This window comes from Anabrus simplex, chromosome 1 (assembly GCF_040414725.1).
Source record: "Anabrus simplex isolate iqAnaSimp1 chromosome 1, ASM4041472v1, whole genome shotgun sequence".
NCBI lineage: Eukaryota > Metazoa > Arthropoda > Insecta > Orthoptera > Tettigoniidae > Anabrus > Anabrus simplex.
The window spans coordinates 1,315,193,227-1,315,219,104 of NC_090265.1; the positions used below are offsets into that span (position 1 = coordinate 1,315,193,227).

At 42.2% G+C, this 25,878-nt stretch overlaps 1 protein-coding gene across 1 annotated transcript in view; it reads right to left on the reverse strand.

Moving 5' to 3' along the window:
• Positions 1-25,878, reverse strand: part of LOC136878560 (waprin-like protein) — a 97,472-nt gene that overhangs the window by 7,175 nt on the left and 64,419 nt on the right. Inside the window, exon 4 of the mRNA XM_067152092.2 lies at positions 912-1,014. Within this exon, the coding sequence (XP_067008193.1) occupies positions 923-1,014 (92 nt within the window). The 3' untranslated portion in view covers positions 912-922. The remainder of the gene's footprint in view (positions 1-911; positions 1,015-25,878) is intronic.

Genomic DNA, 25,878 nt, shown 5'->3' on the forward strand with positions numbered 1-25,878 from the left:
AAACCTGAAGCTGTTTATGCTTCAGAAACCCTCAGATTACATCATAAAAATTTAAAGGAACAATTAGAGATTAAAGAAAGCAAAATCATCAGTAAAGGGCCCAGAATTAAACATGGAACAAATTACCCCAAATCCAACTTGGAAATATTTTTAAAATATCTAAACTTACTGATACAACGAGACTGCGCCCAATTCAATTTCTAAGCCATTTGTAAGGAATGAGTGTCCGCCTCTGTGGTGTAGTGGTTAGTGTGATTAGCTGCCACGCCCGGAGGCCCGGGTTTGACTCCCGGCTCTGCCACGAAATTTGAAAAGTGGTACGAGGGCTGGAGCAGGGTCCACTCAGCCCCGGGAAGTCAACTGAGTAGAGGTGGGTTCGATTCCCACCTCTGCCATCCTGGAAGTGATTTTTCGTGGTTTCCGCAATGTGCTAAGTGACCAATTCACGAAGAAGAAGAAGAAGAAGAAGAAGTAGAAGAAGAAGTAGAAGAAGAAAACTTATATACCAATACCAAAGTCCAATTACAACTTTTAGCCTCTACTGGAGAAATAAGTATGCGGCAGCAGTACAATTAAATTAAAAATACGTAAATTCAGATGGTTATTTGTACGTACTATTTTTGTTTTCAGCAACTGGATTGTTGTTTAACTCGATTTATTTGTCACCTTCAATTTTCCTGAATTATTTCTCACTTCTATGCTTTGGAATGGTAAGTTAAGACTTTAGCAGAGCCTACTTTTATGTTTGTTTCTAATTAGAATGCATCCAAGGGTTTCTAAATTGTTTTCTGTATCTTAACAAATCATTTTTTCAATTTTCTTTTTTATGGATAGAATGAAGGAAGATTCATAAATCAATAAATTGACATAAAATGAAACTTATTTTTAAGAAGACGGAACAATTTACTTACATATTGTTACTCTACCTTGGCATACATTTCTCCTTCTTGGTAGATCGGTCTATACCGCATTTCTCACTGGATGAACATTTTCTGTCACCGCAGTATACGTTAGCTGAAAGAGAAAAGTAGATACCAGTTCAGGATCAAGAAAGATGCAATAAAATGCATTTAACTTACCTGTACTATCGTTGTTCAGATAGGTACCGCACTGGTAAACAGATATTTGTGACACTGGAAAACTTAACAAAACAGAAGTGTACTGTAATGCGTTATAGAGTGGGATTATGTAACTCTCTCACATCATCATGTATGAACATCTAGAGTTTAATTATGTTGAATATTTTGAAGTCTACTGCAGAATTATGGACATATAGATACGGATGCTGAGGAAAGTAGAAGAGAAGGAAGAGGGAAAGGAGAAGGTGGTAGTGTTTCACGTTGGTACTAACAACGTAAAGCAAGCAGGTATAAGTACCAACATAGTTGGGGATGTGTGGGATCTGGTAAATGCAGCGCGGATGAAGTTTAAGGAAGCGGAGATTGTTATCAGTGTTATCAGTGGAATACTGTGTAGGAGGATACTGACTGGAAGGTGATTGGGGATTTAAATGAGACTATGGAGTGGGTATGTGGGAAACTGGAGTGAGATTTCTATATTCTAATGGGTGGGTAGGAGACAGGGATCTGCGCTCAGATGGCCTTCACTTAAACCGCAGTGGTACATATAAGTTAGGAAACTTGTTTAGAAGGGTTATAGACAGGTACATTCAGGGAAACGGGGTGGCCTAGGGAGCGGCGTTAAGCGAACAGGGAACTGGAAATCAAGTAGAGATGACATAAAAATGTTAGTGCTCAATTGTAGAAGCATTGTAAAGAAAGGAATAGAATTAAGTAATTTAATAGATATATACTTACCAGATATTGTAATAGGAGTTGAATCATGGCTGAGAAATGATATAGGGCCTAATGGATGCAGAAATATTCTCATGGAACTGGAGTGTGCATCGTAGGGGTAGGATAGGAATGGTAGGAGGGGGAGTATTCATTCTGTTGAAAGAACTGTAAGCTACGAAAAAGTTAAGGATGAAAAACATGAAATTCTGGGTGTAAGGTTCAGCTCTAAAGATAATAGGCAACTTGATGTCTTTGGAGTGTACAGACCGGGAAAGGGTAGCGCTGACGCTGATTCAGAATTATTTGATAAGATAATCAGCTATGTGGGAAACGATAAGGAAACGAACGTGATTGTATCGGGTGATCTCAATTTACCAAATGTCAATTGGGAAGGTAATGCGAACGACAGGAAGCATGAACAAGAAATGGCAAATAAGTTAATATGGGAAGGGCAGCTGATTCATAAAGTGATGGAACCAACTAGAGGGAAGAATATTTTGGAAGTGGTGCTGATAAAACCCGATGAGCTCTATAGAAAAACCGAAGTAATAGATGGTATTACTGATCACGAAGCTGTTTTTGTCATAGTTAAAAATAAATTTGAAAGAAAGGAAGGTATTAAAATTAGGACTATTAGCCAGTACCATATTGCTGATAAAACAGGCGTAGGGACTTTTTAAAGAGGAATTATGATCTGTGGGAAACGGTAAATAAAAGTGTATACAGACTCTAGGATGGGTTTAAAGCTATTGTTGAGGAATGTAAAAAATAGGTTTGTACCTTTAAAGGTGGTAAGGAATGGTAAAGATCCACTATATTATAACAGAGAAGTAAAGAGACTAAGAAGGAGCTCATGTAGCCTACATGACCTCCAAATGTGGCACATTTACGAAAGGAAGTACAGCTGCCCTAAACATTATGATCACCACCTGCCAAATGAACAACTGGAAGTTTGTGATGGCACTGGATAACACATACATTTCCCTTCAACCGGAAGGACGTGGGTTCAATTCCCTGTCAGGAAGTCAAAAAATTTAGAAATGATATTTTGTCTTCCGGAGAGGCATATTGATCTGACGTTCACACGGCTTACACCAAAAACGAGTACCAGGTTAATTTCTGGTGGGTAAAGACCTGCAGCGTATGTTGCTGAAAATGTCTTGGGCACTAGGTCCACTTACTGATGCCTCCTACATTTGGAGTGGGCTGAGAGTCACATGATGGATCCCGTTGGTGTACTGTATATGATCGTTACCTAGACCAGGGTCGTTACCTTTGTAGACTAGACTTGTTGTTCGGTAATTACCTATGTTTTAACTTTATTATCACTTGTAATTTTAAGCTAGTAGTAAGCTCTACCTGTAGTATTGTAAGCTGTAGTGTTAAGACCTGGAAATAATTAAGTTGTGTGAGAATTTGTATATGATGATGCTGGATTTAGAATGTTACAATAGTAGTATTTCTTGTAATATTTTCTCCCCGTGGAATTGCTTGTTGCACTCTTGTTGTTGTTGTTGTTGTTGTTGTTGTTGTTGGATAGTTATATTTTAAGTTTACTTTATTATCACTTGTAATTTTAAGCTAGTAGTAAGCTCAACCTATAGTATTGTAAGCCGTAATGTTAAGCACTCGATATACTTAAGAATTTTAAACTAGTAATATTTCCTGCAATATTTTCTTTCCAAGGAACTGCTCGGTGTACTTTTGTTGTTGTTGTTGTTGTTGTTGTTGTTGTTGTTGTTGTTGTTGGGTAATTATGTTTTAACTTTGCCTTATTATCACACTACTGTAATTGACTATTGCCACCGGGGTATTTCCCGATTGCGATGTGTTTGTTAATAATAATATTAAAAGCCTGAAGTTAGTGATAATGGAAGCCTTCACTTCTCACTCCTCCAAGGGCCCTTCATGGCCAATACGGAGATGGCTTTTGAGGTATTTTATATAATGGGCCTATTGAAAAACGGTGTTTAGACGATGTCTACGTCTACGTCAACGGCTGCCGCATTGCAAATACCACGGCCGAGTGTATCCCTCGCTGCGCTAGGAGCTAGCTAGAGCGACTCATCCAAGTCAGCCGTGCAAAGGCTAACCGTCTTACTAATAAACGGTGTACAACTTTTATACAAGGTTCATAAACCGTTTATGTGAAATTCGTTACTAATAAACCGTGTATAAGGGCCGAAATCATAGACAGCACTTATACATAAGTCGAACCCTTAAGTAATAAGGGATCACTTATTCACTTATAAGAGTTTACATTTCATAGATAAAACTTACAGAGTACACACACATTGATACAGTAACCGTCTTACTAATAAACAGTGTATAATTTTTATACAAGTTTTATACACCGTTTATCTGAAATTCGTTACTAATAACCGTGTGTAAGCATTCTGTGTATACATCTGTTATAGTTATTCACTGAATTGCTTATACAGACCAGGACCCTTGTATAAGCGTTGTATATCAGCAAGTAGCGGAAAAAGAAACGAGTGTGCAGTATATTTTCGTGGTATTTACTGTCTGCAGTAATATAATTATGGTGAAATATACACATTGAAAGAATGGACGATAACGTTGATGATCTTCACGATATTTTAAACATAGATGACATACACCATTCAGAGGTTATGGAGTCTAGACATCTTCGTAAAGTAAAACACTTTAAACAGACGGAATGACAATGAATAACTATAACAGAAATTATGGTTGGGCGAATGTCTATGTAATAATGTGTTACTGCTTAATAAACTTTTGAAACTGCAATTATACATTATCTGCCTCTACAAAGATCTTTCTCATATTTGAGTATAAATAGGGACATATTCCTTGATATAAAAATGGTATAACTTGAAAACCGTACGTAATATGATTTTTATACTTTGTAGTTGTATACACAGATATATGATGTATAAATGCCCAATAGAAACTCTTTTGATCAAACCTTTCTTTTAGCTACAAAACAGTTTTTCCTTTCTCCTGAAAATATCCCTTTGACAGTCGCACGGCAGCCTTGCGCACCAACTTGCATTATAAAATCGGTGGCGTATACTGAGGGCTACCAAGGCTATCAGTGAAGCCCAAACCTCAATACTGAGAATGATGGAAGTTTAAAGCACATTATAATGTAAGCATCGGACACATTGCTCCATTTACAAAACTTGTAGGAAGATACTGCAGGGTTGCTGTTATAGGGGCAATATAGTTTTCCTTTTATTGGAAGGTCTGCCAAAATGAAATGCAGTCTTTCAGATTTAGCGTTCTCTTTTGTTGGTTGGACCGAACCTGTGGTCATGGGCCGGACACCACCACTGATCTCCAGAGGAAGCTAATTAACCAGTGAACGTTGTGTACGACCGCTGTAAAATTCAACACTGTATTTAATAATAATAACTCCGTTGGCTATTGGCTGCAGCTCAAAACGCTGAAGGCTTGACGTTCACTAAACCAACCATCGAAAAGGGGTAACCTAATTCTAGTGGTAGCCCACGTCTTGATCCCAGCATACACCACTGTATAACATCGACCATATAAGGTTCATATCAACCTGGCTGCATAAACACCTATTAACTGAGGGCATCGGCTTGACAACTTGGTTTTACATCTTTTTATATTATTATTAATTTCATCCTACTTGAATTTTACAAGGGAGTATTGGATCACCAAGGACACAGTGCCGTCATATCGCAACAGTGCTCAGTGCACAACATTTTATCCATATAGACATCATCCTACTGTGTTTATATTGAAATGACAAGATGGAATTTAATTCCATGCCACTATACATAAATTTTTTAATATGTTATATTGTACTTGCCTTACTTTTAGCTTTCATAGATGGCCTAGGCATCACTGAAGAGGCCTACTAGGGAAATTGAGGAGTGAGGTAGTTTCCCGTTGCTTTCCTCACCAAGCCAGAGTTGCTATTACATATCAGTCTGCCAAGCCCACTGAAATGCATACACCAACCGACCCTATGAGCAACATTTTCACATCATTCATAGCAGGGACTGGCTGCATAAGGATTGGCATTACTAGCATCGCTCATACCTCAGTCACTTTCATATTGTCAAAGCCAAGGATAAGACAGAGACAGATCTACGAAAGTAACAAAATTGCTCTAGCCTATACCAGAAGACATAGTGCACTGTAAACACTAGGTCCTGCAAGCAAAGGCGGACTGGCCATTATCGTCAAGATTAAGTCACATTGTGTTGCCACTGCCTTCTCGATATACCGCGCTACTGCGCGACTTTCCGGAAAGTTTTGCTCTTAGATGACCAGTAGAAGCGATCATAAAGGCGGTGAACGTGCGAAATACGTCAGTGAACTGCAAGAAGAGATTCTTACGACTTGGAACGAGTGTACTGCTGTATAGTAATACAATGCGTATACCACGTTTATTAGTAAGAAAAATATACAACGCCTATACAGGGCTTACTCACTGTACAACTACACAAGTGTTAAACAACTGTATAAGGACTTTTTATTAGTAAGACGGTAAGTAATCACTGGATATGTGCCAATGCTGTATAATATGCCCATGCTTCCTGGATCGTACAATTCTGGCTACCGAATATTGGGATGATCTATTGTATTTTGTTTATCGAAGGACTTCTCTGTAACTGTCTCCATTATTCGCAATTCTCTCAATAATCCCCCGAAAATTTGCTATTAAGGAGACGGAATGACAATGTATAACTATAAAGGAAATGATGGTTGGGTGTAATTTTGTGTAATAATGTGTTACTGCTTAATAGACTTTTGAAATTGCGGGTCTATTATACATTATCTGCCTCTACAAAGATCTTCCTCAAATTTGAGTATAAAAATGGACATATTCCTAGACATAAAAATGGTATAACTTGAAAACCGTACGTAATATGATTTCCATACTTTGTAGTTGAATACGCAGAAACATGATGTATAAATGCCTAATAGAAACTTTTTTGATCAAACCTTTCTTTTAGGTACAAAACAGGTTTTCCTTTCCCCTGAAAAGTAAGGATTTTGGAATGTGTACCCTTTTAAACTCGCCGATTCAATTACAATTGCTTACGTTTTTTGTACTATCCCAGTTAGGAGCTATTGATCTTTTCTTTAGCTTTTCTATTTCTTTCTTGGCGTTCATTACATAAGCAAGCTGAAGAAATGTTGATATCAGTAGAAGCCAATTTCCAGCGGTCCTTCCTCCAGTTTCCGGGTTGCCGGACGGCAGAAGAGACTCGTAACATAAGACACTGTTGCCGACTTACTTGTTTACTTGTTCACCTGTTCACCACAGAACTAAACCCCCTTTAGGGATACCAAGAAGATGTCGGTGTGGGGGCTTGAGTGCTTGTTGATCCCGAGGGCTGTGCCAGCTCAGGTTTACCCATGCTGGATTGGCCTCGGACTAGGGCCAGACTAACAAGGTGTCCCCCGAGTTGCCTGAGAGGTGTATGTACTCTTTATTCTTCATTACTATTTCTACCCTTCTATTCTCAACTTCTTAAATTTCATTTCTCTTCCTGTCTAGCCAACCTCTCTCTCTCGGGTAGAAGAGGTTAGTACGGAGGTTTTATCCTCCCCCAATCACAAGTTTCGGGTCGTGGCGAGGTGATGCATGGCTACTGGGAGAGTAGTTCTTAGCGACCCGCTCAAGATACCGCGAGCCCTCTGGAAAATATAGCCTTGCGTTTGGTAAGTCAGGGCTTTGCCGAAGGTCGACCTTCTTATCCCGGGTACTCGTGGGTACTCGTGGGACCTAAAACGGAATCTCCTTCTTCTTCTCTAATATTCAAGGGTGGCACCCTTCCAAAGAACAGCATAATTAAAACGAACGAAAAGAAAGCGATATACTCCAACACTTGTAGATTATCTAAGTGACGAACGTCTACCTCGATTACTGGTTGCTTCCAGGCTCGATGGTAAAAGTTTTTAGACGAATGTCCTTTACTGATTAGTACTTCTACTGAAAAATTGCTGGTGATGAAGTCGACAAGATGCGCAGACTTTGCGATGGATCCGTATTAATCAAGACATCATCGGCTGAACAGTCCAGACGGCTACTTAAAGACAAATTATTCGGAAAGGTAGAGGAGAAAATCGAGAAGCACCAAACCCGGCAAGAGAGTTATATTCCACAGGGATTTGGTTAAGTCTTCTGAAGATACCATGACCATATACCTAGCACGTCGGGGTGTAACCGACGTGAAGAGGTTGAAGAGACATGCGGGTGACAAGCTGCTCGATACGGGCACTTTCATCCTTACTGTTGTAACCAAGGTTGAAGTTTACAAAACACAACTTTTATTGCTTCACTTTATGATATTTACACAAATAACTGAAATTTATTTTGAAGCAAAAAATGAATATTGAATCTTGAGAAAAGTTTGTCTTTATACAATATGTACAGGTTTACAGTCTTTATATACACTTCTATCTTGAAAAGATAGTCTTTGTGAATTGACACGTTGATAGTCGAAAACTATCTGGCACACTAACATAAATGTCCTTGAGAGTCCTTGTTTGTTGAAGTGCCTGAATTCCTAAAAAGCAAGTTCAATTGATTGAAGAAATTCCACCTAGCGAAACTAAGGGAGCTTGCATAATTTAGGGAATGAAAATGGCTTGTAAAAGAATCACGGAACATAGGCAGCGGAAACAGGTAAGGGAGCGGTGACCAGAGGTGAAACCTCGTACTTCCAGAAATTCAGTCCACCTGGTCGAAGCACATTTTCAAGAGGAGTAGCCTCCGTGCTCGACGTAGGGTGTATTCTGGAGCTGGACACCGGGGAAGTGGGCAAGTGAGCAGGCAGGGAGCTCCTATTTATAGTACACTCGATGGTCAGGCACGCGCACTGAGGGCTGCGCGTCGAAGCTAGCAGAATGATACACAGGCGCGCGTACAGCTGGCTGGCGGAGCGAGAAGGGAGCGCCGGACATACAACACCCTCCCCTCCTAAATACGCCGGTACGGCGTGAAACGGCGGCGGCGCTGGCGGCGACTGCGATGCTGGGGCGGAGCTGCTGATGTCTCTGTTGTATTGTCCGGAGCTGGAACTGGGCGGAGTGGCGCTGTCTCGTCCTGAAAGGAACCCATTGTTATTAAATGACCTAAAGCGCGTTCAGCAATAGATTTATCTGGTTTAGCAATAGCATCAATAGCTGGACAGGGGCGGTAGCGCAGACGTATCTGATCTTGATGGCGGCAGATACGTTTCTCCGTAGTCTGTATCTCGTATAGACGATGACCCAAAGATCTGCAGATGACTCCAGGTATCCAGAGTGGGTTGGATTTGAATGTCCTGGTGTAGACCTTGTCGTTGATGGAGAACTTCGTTGGTGATGTCTTATGCTGGGCCGGAAGAGGCTGTAACAGAGAAAGTAAAGTTCTGTGAGGTCGTCCATGGAGCTTCTGTGCAGGAGTGATATTATCAGCGCCGGGTAGAGTTCTGTAGTTGTTTAAGAGTTGGAGCAAGGCTTGGTCTTTAGTGAAGCCTGAAGAGACAGCTTTCTTCATACTTCTTTTAAATGTTTGTACGAAGCGTTCAGCTTCACCATTACATTGAGGGTGAAAAGGTGGTGCTAGGATATGACGAATGCCATTATGTGTACAAAAGTTCTGAAAAGCAGTAGCTGTAAATTGAGGTCCGTTGTCCGAAATGAGTACTTGCGGTAAACCTTCTGTAGTAAAGATTTTCTGGAGAGCACGAATGGTAGCTTCGGTTGTAGTAGTCGAATGCATATCCACGACATATGGAAAGTTGGACAGTGAATCGATGACTATTAACCACATGGAATTGAGGAAAGGACCTGCGAAATCGATGTGAACTCGTTCCCATGGAGTAGTAGCAGGAGGCCATGAAGCAAGATCAGAAGACGGGGCGTTCTGATTCGTTTGACATTGCTCACAATGACGTATTAGCTTTTCGATGGCGGCATCAATACCGGGCCAGTAGCAGTGTTGACGGGCGAGTTGCTTTGTTCTGGAAATACCCCAATGGCTTTGGTGTAATAATTCGAGAACTTGTTTCTGTAGGCTAAGTGGGATAACCACTCGGAAGATGGTGCCTGCTTCTAGTAATACAACTCCGGCACGAGTCGTGAGACGATGCTGCATACGATGATAAGGTGCCAGGTGGGCAGGAAGTGTGCTCTGAAGAGGCCAACCGTTGCGGATGTAAGTACGTACAGTAGCAAGTGTACTGTCCTTATCCGTAGCTTTAGCTATGCAGGTAGCATCAATAGGAAAACTGGATACAGTATCTTCAAGTTCTATGTCCAACTGAAGACATTCAGATTCTTGAGAATCGAAGGCAGTATCAGGACCAACGGGTAAGCGGGAGAGGGCATCAGCATTACAATGCTGGGATGTGGCTCGATATACAATCTGATAGGAATAATCAGAAAGGAACATGGACCATCTTTGAAGCTTTCTGAGGGAATTCTCTGGGATCTTATTACCAGGATGGAATAAGTGTACGAGAGGCTTATGATCGGTAATGATCAGGAAATGGTTGCCATAGAGATATTCATTGAAACGGCGAATACCAAAGATGATGGCTAAAGCTTCTTTCTCTATCTGTGAGTATCGACGTTGATGGTCATTAAGTGTTTTCGAAGCGAAGGCGATGGGGCGTTCTTGTCCATGACGATCCTTCTGGGAGAGAACGGCACCGACACCGTAGTCTGAAGCGTCAGTAGCTAGCGTGATGATCTTGTCGGGCTGAAAATGAGTGAGTTGTATAGCTTGAATTAAGGCGTTGTTGATTGTTTTCCATGCCTGTTGGCATTGCGGAGTCCACTGAAACTTAACACCTTTTTTACGTAGAGCGTTTAATGGAGCTGCCACTGTAGCGAAGCGTGGAATGAACTTATTATAATAGTTCGCTTTGCCTATGAAGGACTGAAGCTGCTTGAGGTTCTGAGGTGCTGGCATGTTTACTATCGCTGAGACATTCTGTGTACTAGGACGAATTCCATTCTTATCAAGTATATGTCCTAGGTAGTGAACTTGAGGCTGAAAGAAGGTACATTTAGCGAGATTCGCTCGTAGGCCATTGTCTTTCAATTTCTGGAGAAGGAGGCGTAGATTGGTTAGATGTTCCTGATGATCTTTTCCAGTAACAATAATATCATCCAGGTAGTTAGCACAACCGGGAATGGAGGCGGTGAGTTGAGCCAAATAGCGCTGAAAAATAGCCGCTGAGGATGAAACACCGAATGGGAGCCGCTGGAGCTGGAGCAGTCCGAGAGGAGTGTTGAGTGTGAGAAATTTCTTAGATTCTTCGTCTAAAAGTAGCTGGAGATATGCTTCTTTAAGATCAACTCGAGAGAAGAATTGTCCACCAGAGAGACGACGGAATAAGTCTTCTGGACGTGGAATAGGAAAGATATCTGTGTCGAGTTGTGCGTTGACTGTAGATCGAAAATCGCCACAAAGTCGAACATTACCATCAGGTTTCTTGATTACCACGAGTGGAGTAGCCCATTGACTAGAAGTAACTGGTACAACAATTCCAGTTTGTATCCATCTTTCTAATTCTTTCGTGACCTGGTCTTGAAGTGCTAGGGGTACTGGACGAGCTTTGAGGAAGCGAGGCTTAGCTCCGGATTTCAGCTGTATGTGAGCAGTATAGTCTTTGGCTGTTCCGAGCTGAGAGTCGAAGACTTCAGGAAACTGCGCTAGGAGAGCGGTAACGTCAGAAGTAGGATGCAATGTAGATACGACGTTAATGTTGTCATGTATCTGGAAACCAAATAAGTTAAATAGATCCATGCCCATAATGTTTGATGCAGTGTAGTTGTTAACTACTAGAAGAGGAATGGCCTTCTGAATTCCTTTATAACTAGCCTGAAGCTTGATTTGACCTTTGATGTCAATTTTCTTCTTGTTAAATGTCACGAGCTGAATGTCAGCTGGAGAGCATGAAGGTGAACCTAAGTCGTGGTAGGTAGTCAGGTTAATAATAGAGACAGGTGATCCAGTATCTAATTGAAAATCGACAGATCGATCAGGGAATGAGAGAGGAATGATGATTTTGTGAGAATCCTTTGTGGGAAGAATAAGATTGATTTGGTCAACTTCCATGTCTTGGCGGGGCTGTATATGCTTCCGGCGTGCTGCAGTAGTCTTAGCAGGGCGGAGCGAACTTTGACAGACAGTCTTAATGTGTCCAAGTTTATGACATCGTTCACAAGTAGCTTTGAAAAAACGACAGTCACGACGTTCATGATGCTTGAAACAACCTCGGCAGGAAGGCAGGAGTTTCGAGGTGCTTTTAGAATTGGGCTTCCGTGTAGCATTACGAGAGGGAATCTGGCGAGAATGCTTGGTGGAGAGCGCCGTATCCGTACGGTTCACTGTAGCAGAGGACTTGCGGGCCTGAGGCGAGACTTGTGCAACTTCGTGTGGAGAAGCTATGGCTGCGGCAGTCTTGGTAGTAAGCTCATAAACCGTAGCAATACGCTGGACGTCTTCTAAAGAAGGGTTACTCTGCTTGACAGCGTCAAAACGTATTTTGTCTTCAGGAGTATGTAAAATTATCATGTCCCGAATGAGAGAATCAGTGTAGGATGAACCACAACCGTCCTTGGAGCAGATGAATTGGCAGGGTTTAGCTAGACCACGCAATTCAGTTATCCATTCAGTATGTGTCTGATGGGGTTGCTTTCTGCTTTGAAAAAATGTATAGCGAGCAGCCACTATGTGAGGAGCTTTGGCATAGTGTTCCGTGAGACGGGCCAAGAGCTGCGTGAAGGGTACCTCAGATAAGTGTTCTTCCGGACTTAATTTACGTAGTAATTCACACGTAGCATTGCCAACCGAACTAAGAAATAGTGCGCGGCGGCGTTGATCATCTGTGACAGAATGGCAGATGAAATGCTGTTGTAAACGGGCTAAATAAACTGACCATTCTTCCTTAGCCGGATCAAAAGCAGAGAACGGAGGAATAGCTGATGGCTGTGTAGAGACAGAAATAGCTTGAATAGCCTGAAGTAATGCTGCCTGTTGTTGTTGCATAAATTGTTGTTGTTGCTGCTGTAAGGCTTGGAAGACCGTAGCGAGTTGTTCCGCAGTAGCCATCGCGAGATGCGTGCAAGAAAGAGTAAGGTAAGCTGTGTGTCAGAACTGGTTGGAGTGTCGTTGTTGTTTAGCACGTCGCCGTAGAGTTGACAACTGGGCCTGTTGAATTGTAGTGTCGTGTTTACCTCGTTGCTATAGAGTTGGCGATTGGGGCTGATGATTTGTAGTTTGTTGCTTTTACCTCGTCGCCATAGAGTTGGCAACTGGGGTCGAAGAATTGTAGGTTGTTGCGTTTTTACCTCGTCGCCATAGAGTTGTGTTGTAACCAAGGTTGAAGTTTACAAAACACAACTTTTATTGCTTCACTTTATGATATTTACACAAATAACTGAAATTTATTTTGAAGCAAAAAATGAATATTGAATCTTGAGAAAAGTTTGTCTTTATACAATATGTACAGGTTTACAGTCTTTATATACACTTCTATCTTGAAAAGATAGTCTTTGTGAATTGACACGTTGATAGTCGAAAACTATCTGGCACACTAACATAAATGTCCTTGAGAGTCCTTGTTTGTTGAAGTGCCTGAATTCCTAAAAAGCAAGTTCAATTGATTGAAGAAATTCCACCTAGCGAAACTAAGGGAGCTTGCATAATTTAGGGAATGAAAATGGCTTGTAAAAGAATCACGGAACATAGGCAGCGGAAACAGGTAAGGGAGCGGTGACCAGAGGTGAAACCTCGTACTTCCAGAAATTCAGTCCACCTGGTCGAAGCACATTTTCAAGAGGAGTAGCCTCCGTGCTCGACGTAGGGTGTATTCTGGAGCTGGACACCGGGGAAGTGGGCAAGTGAGCAGGCAGGGAGCTCCTATTTATAGTACACTCGATGGTCAGGCACGCGCACTGAGGGCTGCGCGTCGAAGCTAGCAGAATGATACACAGGCGCGCGTACAGCTGGCTGGCGGAGCGAGAAGGGAGCGCCGGACATACAACACTTACCTTCGACGCCGAGACCGTACCTGAAAGAATAAAAGTAGCTATGTACCGACTGACAGTTCGTCTGTATATTCCAGCACCAATGAGGTGCTATACCTGCCAAAAGTTTGGTCACACCTCATTGAGATTTCAAGGTTCGACGACCTGCAAAATGTGTGGGAAGTGTGAGCCATGCTGGGGCTGACTGCACACCACCACATATGTGCGTCGACTGTCCAGGTGTGCAGGCTCCTATCTCCAAGGAGTGTCCTACATTCAAGCAGGAGAAGAAGATCCAGGAGATAAAAACTCTGGATAAGCTTTCTGATCCAGACGTTCGGAGAAAATTCGAATGAATGGCCGCTCCGGAGTTCTTCATCTCTTTTGCTGAAAAGGTCTCGAACGTGCGGACCACCCTACAGAGTTTTACACCGTCTACCTCAAGACAGTTAGCATCGACAAGTCTCAGCCACCAACAAGAGCAACAAGTACCGCAGGAAACTGGAGATTCTGGGAAGGTTTTTGAACCTCCCCGGGAGTAAAAACACGCGCGTTATTGCCGACACCTCCTGGGAAGGGCCCTTCCCAGGAACGTTCAGGTGGGAAGTCCTCCCCCAACAGGGCAGGGTGAATGACTTCCCCAAATAGGGCTGGAAAGTCCAGCTTTCCTTCCAATGCCCAGACCAAAAAGGAGGAGAAGGGGCAGCTCCAGAGCTACCCCAAGAAATTAGAGAAGGAGCCTTCTCGAATTCAATCGGGGGGTCACAAGATCCCCGAAGAAGTCCGACAAGCCATCTGCCGGTTCTCCTCTAAACAGGACAAAAACGGTGGGCAAGAGCGAGAGGCCTCTACGCTCTCTTGGTCGATCACTTTCTGGAGAACCTACTTCTCCTAGGAAGAAGGCCCACCGTTCCCGATCAATGAGATCACCGTCCGCGGAATGCCTGATCTCCGCGTCTCCCTCTTCTACGGAGTCCATGGAGACTGAACCACTCATTGTTGTGGATGGTGATGATGACAAAAAGGATACCGACAAAGACGGCGTAACCTGGCAGGTAGTGGACCGAAGGAAGGGCAAGAAATTTTTCTAAATCCGAAGCGCTATCCATCCATACAATGGCACTATTGCAGTGGAATTGCAATAGTTATCACTGTTGCTTAGCTGAGTTACGTCAGTTGATATCCGTCTCTCCGGCCTCAATAGGCTGTCTACAGAAATCTCGTTTGAGACCTGGACACGATACGACTATGAGAGGATACCGTCTTAATTCTAAATACAGAGTAGCTGTAGATGCCACTGCGAGTGGGGGCGTTTGTACCCTAGTCCGCTCCGACATCTTCAGCGACAAAGTACCGCTCCGTACTCAGCTAGATGCATTTGCATTTCGCGCTCTGTTGCCAGTAATGACAACAATGTGCAACGTGTACATACCACCGGACTACGATCTTCAAATGCATGCACTACAAGATTTGATCGCCCAGTTACCTCCTCCTTTTCTCATTCTGGGAGACGTGAAAGCCCCTAACACACTCTAGGTTTCTCTGTCTTCCTGTGATAGGGGGAAGATGCTCGAGCAATTGATCAACCAGTTCGATCTTTGTGTGCTAAACACTGGGGAACCGATACATTTCAGCAGCGCACATTGCACATTCTCACAGCTGAATGCCACTTTGTGCAGCTGTGCGCTAGTTCCCCTATTACAATGGCAAGTACATGATGACCTCTGTGATAGTGACAACTTCCCGATAATTCTATCTCTCTTGAATGAAAAACAGTCCGAAGAACACAAGCGCTGATTACTTCGGCGGGCAAATTGGCCAGAATTTTGCAAACGCGCAGTGATAGCCGATGATGTGCCGAAGTCTGTTGACGAGCACGTTCCTCCCATTACTACTGGAATTCTGGCTGATGCAGAGGACACAATTCCTTCCTCGTCCGGAATTCCTCGCCGAAAACAAGGCCCATGGTGGATCTACGAAATTGCAGCAGCTATAGCTGATCGCCGACGGTGTTTTAAGGATTATCGTCGGAATCCATCCATGGCCAATAATATCACATTTAAACGTCTTGGCGCGAAGGCCCGTTTCTTGATTCGAGAAAGTAAGAAAGCTACGTGGGAAAAGTATGTGTCTTCAATGACGGTGTATACTCAGTCATAACAAGTTTGGACAAAACTCCGCCGAATTGTCGGAGTACAGAACTTGCCGTCAGTCCCCGGAATCTCCATTAATGGAGATATAATTACGATTCCTTCAGTCATTTTAGACCACATCGCCTCACATTTCGCAGAAACGTTCAGTTCTGGGAGATAGGACTCTGCATTTCTATCAATTAAGCGCGAAGCAGAGGCACACCATCTCTCCTTCGCCTCTAATGCTTCGCACTCCCTATAACGTGCCTTTCACCGAGTGGAAGTTGCAGAGTTCACTAGCGCTATGCAGAAACATGACTCCTGGACCGGACAAAATCCACAATCAAATGCTGAAGCATTTGAGTGACCAATGTCTCAAGGAAATCCTCAGCCTATTCAACAGAATATGGTGTGAGGGTGTGTTACCATTTCAGTGGCGTGAGTGAATTGTGATACCAATTCCCAAGCCAGGTAAAGATCAAAAACATCTGGATATTTATAGGAAAATATGCGTTACACATTGCCTTTGTTATCTATTTGAAAGCATGGTTAACCGGCGTCTTGTGTGGGCCATGGAAAAGGAAGTGTCTTGTCTAACTACCAGTGTGGATTTAGCGCTTATCGATCTGCCACCGATCGTCTGGTCAGACTGGAGAGCGCCATTCAGGAGACCTTTCTCCGGAAGGAACACCTAGTCTCTGTGTTCTTTGACCTGGAGAAAGCTTACCTTAGTACCCGGCGATATGGGATTCTCTTCACACTACACCAGTGTGGATTTTGTGGAAATTTTCCAACGTGTCTTGAGAACTTCATCTCCCTCCGGCTCTTTCGAGGGAATGCATTTTCTCAATATTATGTTCAAGAAAATGGAGTACCACAGGGATCTGTACTGTCACGCTGTTCGCAGTCTCCATTAACGGCATAGTCGCTACTGGGCCCGCACTCGTTCCATCGCTGTATGCAGACGATTTTGCTCTAAATTACAGCTCCAAAAGTGTGGCGTTTGCTGAGAGACAGCTACAGCAAGCTGTTAAGCAAGTCATCAGATGAGCCCTGCAACATGGTTTTCGACTTTCAGCGGCGAAATCTCAGTTGTACAATTCTGTCGACGTCGGATTGTGCATCTTGAACAAGAGCTCCGCTTGCGAAACAGTGTCTTACCAGTGGTAGACACCAGCAGATTTCTGGGTCTCCATTTTGATAAGAGACTAACGTGGCAGCCCCAATCTGTCAGCTGAAGGTTGCCTGCATGAAGAGACTTAACATGCATAAGTTTCTCAGCGGCAGTTCGTAGGGGCTGACCGTGCGGTACTGCTACGTTTGTACACGGCGAATGGACTATGGCAGAGCGGCTTATGGCTCAGCATCAAAATCTACGCCGAGCCTTTTAAACAGTGTTTGCCACAGTGTAGTCAGGCTGGCAACGGGAGTACTAGCCCCTTTCCCAGCTTACTCGCTGGAGCGGTAGTTCCACCTTTCCGGAAAAGGAGGCAGCAGTTACTCCTCAAGTACGTTGCATCCAAGCTATGAATGCATCTTTAGTACTCATTACCACTAGAGGTACCAAGACCGGCCGAATGCCACACGGCCGGTCGGGTTTCGAATTGATAGCTTGTGTCGTGATATAAATATAGATATCGGTTCTTGTCTTGAATAAACTTTTAGCGAGGTACCTCCGTGGTTATTTTCGCGACCGAATATACGTCTAGATCTACTCCGTGGACCCAAGGTGAACACGGTTTCCTTCGTTTATCGGAGGTGTTTGCAGGACTTCGTTTACCAGTATCTGGCAGCGGGACATATCTTCACGGATGGTTTTAAAATCGGAGAAAATGTTGGTTGGTCTTTCGTCACCGACGATATGAGCACGAAGATCTCACTTCCTAGTGTATGTAGCGTGTATACTGCGGAGCTTTTCGCCATCTTAGAAGCTCTGCAGTTTGCACTGGGTGACGAAATGATCCATTTTCTTATGTGTACCCACTCGTTAAGCTCTCTGCAGTCGATTGAAACCTGTTTCTCGCAACACCCACTGGTGCAGCAGATTCATGACCTTCTAGCCACGTTCCAAGCCACGTTGGGATTGCGGGAAATGAACTTGCGGATGAAGCTGCAAAGGAAGCTGTACTTTTACCTCCAAGACCTATAATGTACTTGCCAAAGATATTTGTTCTCAGCTACGTCGAACCATCTTGGCGTTCTTTGAATCGGAGTGGCTAGCTATCCGAACTCCCAACAAGCCGAGAGCAATTAAGAATACAACCACCGTGTGGCGGTCCTCTTTCTGGCCTTCACGGAGAGAAGTCATAGTAATGTGTAGGCTGAGGAAAGGTCATGGACGATGTACGCACTCTTATCTCCTAAATAAGGAAGATCCCCCGGTGTGTTCTTGTGGTGCCGACTTCGCCGTGGCCCATATCCTCACAGAGTGCGCCGATCTCTCTGGCCGAAAACGGATCCTCGGCCTGCAGGAAACACTCGAACGCACATTAGCCGATGACGCGAGTACTGCCGATCTCGTCATCCGCTTTATGTGCGACAGTGGATTAATCAAGGGTATGTAAATTGCAAGTGTACTGTTACTCAGGGAACGCACGTTCCCTTTTGAATCGTTAAGTAATTTTTCAGCTTAATTCAATATTTTTTGTTTTCTTTTTTGTACTACGTTTCCAAATTCCTTCGTTAATAAATAATTTTGTTTTATTTTAAATTTCTTTTCCACTCAATTTGTTCAGAGAGGATGATTACCTAGTTGTAATTCCTCTAAAACAAAAATCACCACCACCACATTGTATAGACGGCGTCAACTCAGGTCCCAAGCCGTCCTTTGGATGTTACACAGATAGTGAACTCAAGAATTGAGGAAAATGTCCTTCCGCGTGTGGGCTTTTCTCCTCTTTTCCCTTCACTATTCGATTCATTTCCTGAACCTGGCGGGTAGTATAAGTGGCCTTTATATTATGTATATAACATCAAAGGGACCACTCAGGACTTGAGTGGACTCTGAGTATAGGGAAAGCCGTGTCACGTCAGGCAAAATAAATTACTTCAACTACCATTGCAAAAGTTAGAAAAATATGGGATGAATTCGAAATAATACGGGACGCAGAGTCTGACAAAAAATAGCATAAATACGTGATAGTTGGCAACCCTTATGCAAATACAAATTTAACTTTCGCCCATGATACCGACGTTGATCTCTTTCTCTGTGTACTTCTTGCATCACAGACTTTGTGGGCTTTGTCCTCAAGGCGTGTAAATTTGTTTAGAATTAAGAAATAAAATGTCAACAATAATGATTTCAAACCTATTCTAATTAAATATTTTTCGACAATATAGTTCCTATTACGCTTGCGGCCGTGACTCTAGCACAGCCCCGTTCAATATTTTGCTTCGATTATTATTATTGCTGCTGTTGTTTGCGTGTGGACCCTGTTGGATCACGCAGCGCGTTTATGATTCGCCCTTCTGGTCTTCCATATGGCTTTTATTTTTTCTCCGTGGAATCTCTTCCTTTCTTCAGTCCACTTGGTTCCTGGTCTCCTTGAAACTTCATTCTCTGGCTGTACTACACATCTGTTTACTTCTTCACGGAATATACTTCTATCTAATATTTCATATGTATCTATCTGGGCTTTCTCCAGGTCCTTTTTTACTTCTTGAATCCATGGTAGACTCCTCAATTTTCTGCTGTATGTCGTGATCTTTAGTGTAAGCCTTGTTGTTGGGAGTCTTTGAACGTGTCCATAAAATTTCAATCTTCGTTTACTAATATCTGCTGCCAGGTTGGACAGTTTCTCCGTTGCTTTACGAGATTTCAGTTTGTATCCTTCTTCAGTTTTTATTTGGACCAAGAATTTTCCTCAGGATCTTTCGTTCTACCTTGAGAATGTTCTCTAGATCCCCTTTTCTACTGAGTACCAGCGTTACGCTCGCGTACAAAACTTCAGGTTTCATCACAGTATTGTAGTGCCTGAGTTTTGTGTTTGTGGACATGCATTTTTGTTGTAAATGTCGCATGTTAATCCAAAACGCTATCTTGCGTTTCTGTAGGCGAACTCTCTGTTCTTCCTTTTCTAAACCTGTTGGTTCTACAATTTCACCAAGGTATTTAAAGTGTGGAATCCATTTTATCTGTCCGTATTTTGTACTGAATTTCTGAATGTTGAATCTAGTACAAAGGGACTTAGTTTTATGAAATAAAATCTGTATCCTTGAGGACTTCTATCTCTTTGATTGCTGTGATTTCGCTGTCCGCTAGTATTGCTAGGTCGTCTGCGAAAGCCAAGCATCTCATCTTGATGCCATCTTTACTGCGTCTGAGATGAGTTGGTTTCCAGTGCCTCTGAATTTCTAGTTCTTTCTCCCACTCTCTAACAACTATAGCCAGGATGAGATTGAAAAGAAGTGGTGACAGTCCAACGCCTTGTCGAACGCCAATCTTAACCTGGAAAGGACTTATGAATTTTAATTGTGATTTTGTATCAGTGAGTGTTTACTTGATGAGGTTTAAAGTATTTGGGTCAAGTCCCTGCTCTTCTAGGATATCAAAGAGTGCCTACCGGTCGATTGATTCAAACGCCTTCTTGAAGTCAACGAACATGCAAATGATCGGACACTTTCTGGTTGCCCTATATTCCAGTGTCATTTTAAAATTGAAGATCTGTTCAGCGCAGGAACGCCCTGGTCGGAAGCCCGCTTGGTATTCGCCCATCTTATGTTCAAGTTGCTCTTTGTGTTCTTTGAAGCAGACATGCCGAGAGGATCTTGTGACTTTAAGGAAGGACATTACTGTGTAGTTATTCAAATCTGACCTGTCACCTTTCTTGTGTAGTGGGTGTATGAATGTGCATGTCCAGTCTTCAGGTAGTTTTCCGTTTCCCAAATGTCTATGGTGACTTGTGTGAGTTCCTCAAGTGTGCTCGGTTCTAGATTCTTTAATAATTCCCCTATGATTTCACCTTCTGTAGATGTCAAGTTGTTTTGAGTCTAAGGATGTCTGTGAATTTCTTCTTTCGTCGGTGATTGAGATTCTGGGTTTGTGTATATGGGAGTCTCTTTGGGATATCTCAGTGGTGGTTCCGAACAATTGAGAAGCTCAAGTAAGTGCCGAGCCAATTCCTTGCAGTTACCTTGATTGGTTAGTGCAAGTTGCCATCTTGTTTTCTGAAGCATACATTCTGTGGGGTATATCCTCGGATCTTTCCTACAAATGTCCTATAGAAGTCTCGTGTGTTGTAGTCTCTGAAGTTTTATCAAGGGATTCCAATTGCTCCTTCATATGTCTCCTCTTAGTTTGTCTGATTAATTTTGCAATTTGTTTTCAGGTATGGAAAAAGTGTTGTTGAGTCTCATGTGATTTTCTACTGTTGTAGTTCTCAAAGGATCTCTTTCGTTCTTCCAGAGCTTCTTCAGATGCCGAGTCCCATCATGGATGTTTCGTTTCGTTCTTAGCGGGATTATCTTTCAGGATTTCTGTATCATCTTGGTGAGGAATTGATCCCAAGTGTTGGCCTGTTCTTTTTCCCCATTCTTCTTTTATATTAGTCTCCTGGATCATTTTCGTGTCGAATTTCTAAATGAGATTTTTCTTATGGTGGATTTTCTTCGGGGTGAATTTCACTTTGACGTGCGTTAGATAATGGTTCGAGTCGATATTTGCACCTCTATGGACTTGCACATCACGGTCTTGTTTCTGAAAATGGTGTGTTATGGCCAGATGGTCAATCTGGTATTCACCCATTGATTGTATGGGGCTCGTACCATTCTTTTAGGTGAACTTGTGTACTGGTAAATTCCCTGCGGTCTTTTGCTGTTCCTTTTCTCTTCCAATTTGAACGTTGAAGTCTCCTAATATAATCTTTGCGTCTTCTCTGTGGATTGCCGCCATGACCTTCTCAAGCTTGGTCCAGAACTGTTCAACCTTCTTCAAGTCTTTCTTGTTGTCAATGTTTGTGGGTGCGTGATCATTTATCAGTGTGTACTTCTTGTTTGCACACTGCACGCGCATTGTCATTAGCCTGTTGTTTACGGATGTGACTTCTTTGATTGAGCTGATTACACTCTTGTGCACTACGTATACTATACACAAGAGCGGGGTAGCATCTCCTGCTACTCGCTTGTCTGTTTTGGTTTTTAAGATACGGTAATTACCATAGTCCAAGGTGTTCTCATCTGTGAAGCGTGTTTCCTGAAGGGCTAGAATCCGTATCTTCTGTCGATCTAATTCTGATATCAGGATGTGTAGTTTGCCTGGTATTAATGTGTTGATGTTGAAGGTCCCGATGTACGCGGGTGTCTGCGATGGTAGTTTTCCAAAGAACTCCGACTTTCTCTGCACTCGTGATAGTCCAGGTCCCCCAGAAACCGAATACCTGGCTGTCGTCCATTAAAGGATGTATTGGTTACCACCTACGGTAGTGTTGACTTTGCTCTCACGAATCATAACCGCTTGTAAACCATGATTTGTCCAGTGTTTCCACTGTGAGTTTAGGACCGGACCAGGAACTGTTAGTTCCCGGAACACACAATATATATAGCAAAAATAATACTTTACGTCCAGTAAAGCGTGGTATATCCCAATAATTGCCTCCATTAGTATAGGCTCCGTGTCCTAGGCAACGCAGTTGACAGCATTAAGAGTGACTTTCTTTTCCGTTATATCTTTGGATGGGATGGCAGGCAAATAAGATGGCTGAGAGTTAGGACACAAATAATAAGGGAATCTACAGAGTGCTCATCTTCGCAGTGATATCTGTGGATGTAATTATAGAAGAACAAGATGGTTTACACTGATGACATACATGTTACTAAATATTTATGTCGAACACCAATATAAAATGATCATAGACACATGAGATAACACTAGCACTTCCACAAAACACATTATAGTGTCACCAAACCTGCCAAGAAACTTTAAACCAAGCATAATTCATCACTAATGATGTATATATTACGCCCGAAAACTTCACATGAACCTAGAGCATGGAGTCTATACATTATTATTATTATTATTATTATTATTATTATTATTATTATTATTATTATTATTATCATTATTATTATTATTATTATTATTATTATTATTATTATTACCGGGCGAGTTGACCGTGCGGTTAGGGTAGCGCAGCTGTGAATTTGCACCTGGGAGATAGTGGGTTCGAACCCCACTGTCAGCAGCCATGAAGATGGTTTTCCGTGGATTCCTATTTTCACACCAGGCAAATGATGGGGCTGTACCTTAATTAAGGCCACGGCCACTTCCCTCCCGCTCCTAGTCCTTTCCTATCCCATAGTTGCCATAAGACCTATCTGTGTTGGTGCGACGTAAAGTAAATGGAAAAAAGATTATTATTATTATTATTATTATTATTATTATTATTATTATTATTATTATTATTATTATTATTATTATTATTATTATTATTATTTACATTCGCTTTGGCCTTCTATGGACTACGCTTAGCTTATGTCTCTGCTAATCAGCTTCCTGTCTTTTATGCTCCGTAAACCTCTTCATTTTTTGACTTCTAGCCTCCGTCTGTCGGCCTGTCAAAGTTCATTTTTGTCGCTCGGGTTTCTAAAATTCCCTATGTCTGTCAACTATTTTCCGGAATTTGTTTCTGTCTAACATGCTTTCGGTGTTTAGACCTAGTTCGGCAGATCTTTGGTAACTTCTTTCGTCCAGGTTGTGGTGCGCTTGCATTTCCTGGTGTATTCCCATATCCTATTAGCCAATCTGTCGTTACTAGTGATGAGCGATACCGTGATTTGTGAGTGACAGCGTGATTTGATATCGTGATTTTCTGATATCAGTGATTTTTAGTCGTGACGTGATCACAATCACCGCATCGTCCGTTCTGCTTGTTATTTGTAGCTTGTGATCAAGAGAATGCCTTGTTATTGTGACTAGGCTATCTATGTGTAAACATTTATAAGAAAATCAGCCACCTAAGGTTTTGCATTTAATAAACAGCCTACATTTTGGTTGCATTACAGACACGGTCGTTGCCAATTTACTTCTAGGCGTACAAACATAATCATTTTATTATTTACATTCGTTTTTTGTAGACATGCCGAAGTTCAACCAATATGTCAAGGAAAAAATAGGATCAATATTGGCAACAGCCGTGTTTTATACTGTAACCGATTATTTGGTATGTGCTAGGAAATGAAATTCTACACATTTATCTGGCACAAGTGAAAAATATAATGATGATGAATGACTATTCTCAGCCACCTAATGTAAGGTTAACGATACCAGTGCACCTTTCCCTAGATACCAGTACCGGCAGTAATTTAGAAAAATGTATGGTATGGAAAGGCGTTGACCCAGCTGCGTGAGGGCAATTGGGAAGCTACAATGAGCAGCGCTCCCAGAGGCACGGCAATACACTTGAGGGATGTGACGTGCTGACCACACGGCTATCTAATATCTGCAAGCCTAGAGCTGCACAGCAGCTGTAAATGAAAGCCAAGACCTTTCGAGGCCTGGAGTGTTCTTGTTCTTAATTAACTTTAGAGTAATAGTGGTTTAAATGAAATAATTCAAAATTACAAATTTTATTCATTAGCTATTCCTTATCTTAGTCTGTAATTTTCATCACATTATTGTGTTTTAGATTTCACAAGAGCATGCTGATAGTGCGAGTCACAAAGCAAAATCAACCATGAAAAGTAACATTGGACAGACTCTGCTCACACAAAGTATACCTCCCACAATCCACAGTAGTTTCTATGCTCATATGTTTAGAGCCCTAGTTGCTGAAAATATCCCCTGGAATTCTGTGCATAGTCATGTTTTCAGAGATTTGTTTACAGAAATACACCAACAACACATACTTTCAACATCTACATTAAAGAAAAACTACTTAGATATAGGAGGTAATTTTGCCAGTCACAGAAGATATTTGGGAGTCCTTACGTAGGGTTGTATGTGGACAAAACCAGCAACTCTGTGGGCAGGTACATTGCTAATCTTATAGTAGGAAAACTGGAACCCAATTGGCATTTACTGCTCTCCTTTGTTCTAAGCAGCTTCAGAAAATAGAGCAAAGCATTGTGTACATCATCAACAAGGGGTTCCAGTTGTTGTATCCTGGGAGTGTTGATGGTTATAAAGACCTTCTCCTTGTCTCCAATGCTGCTTCCTACATGATTGCTACTCTACCTCTCGTTAAAACTTTCTACCCTTCTTTAATGTTCATGTTACTTGCATGGCCCATGCCTTGCACAGACTCACAGAAATAGTTAGGGCCAAGTTGCCTGCAGTAAATAATCTGATTTCAACAACGAAGAGAGTGTTCTGTAAGCTTCCATCAAGAATAGCCATCTTCTGAGAGAAATTCCCCTCTATTCTTTTCCACCACAGCCAATCATCAGCCGTTGGGGTTCCTCACTGGAAGCTGCCCTGTATTATATGGAACATCTGTGATAGACAATATGCCTCTAACAGACAACTCCGCATGTGTATCATATGGGCAAAGATCTGCTAAAGGATTATTCCAGTGTTCAGAGAGGCATTGCATATATTAAGGCAAATTTTTCATTTCTTCCAGTCAATCATTACAAAAATCGAAAAAAAAAGTAGAGTCTCAAACAGATATATTTTGTAATTGAGGAAGCTGAGAATATTATACAAAGTACTAGGGGTAAAGTAAGGGATAAAATAAAAGACAGGTGGGCTAGTGTATTGCAGAAGAATCTAGGTAATTCAGTGCAGGAAAGGGTACATCAGGTAATGGATGGGGAAAAGTAGACCTACCTAGTGAAATTGAACTGAAAAATGTAGGTAAATTTTGCTATGCCCCTCCAACATCTGTGAGTGTAGAGCACATTTTTTCTGCTTTTACAATTGTTTTAACAGACAAAAGACGCAGCCTGACTGTGGAAAATTTGGAGAAGATTATTGTTATGTACTGTAAAGCAAACTACGACTGAAAAGTGCAGTAGGAATGTTC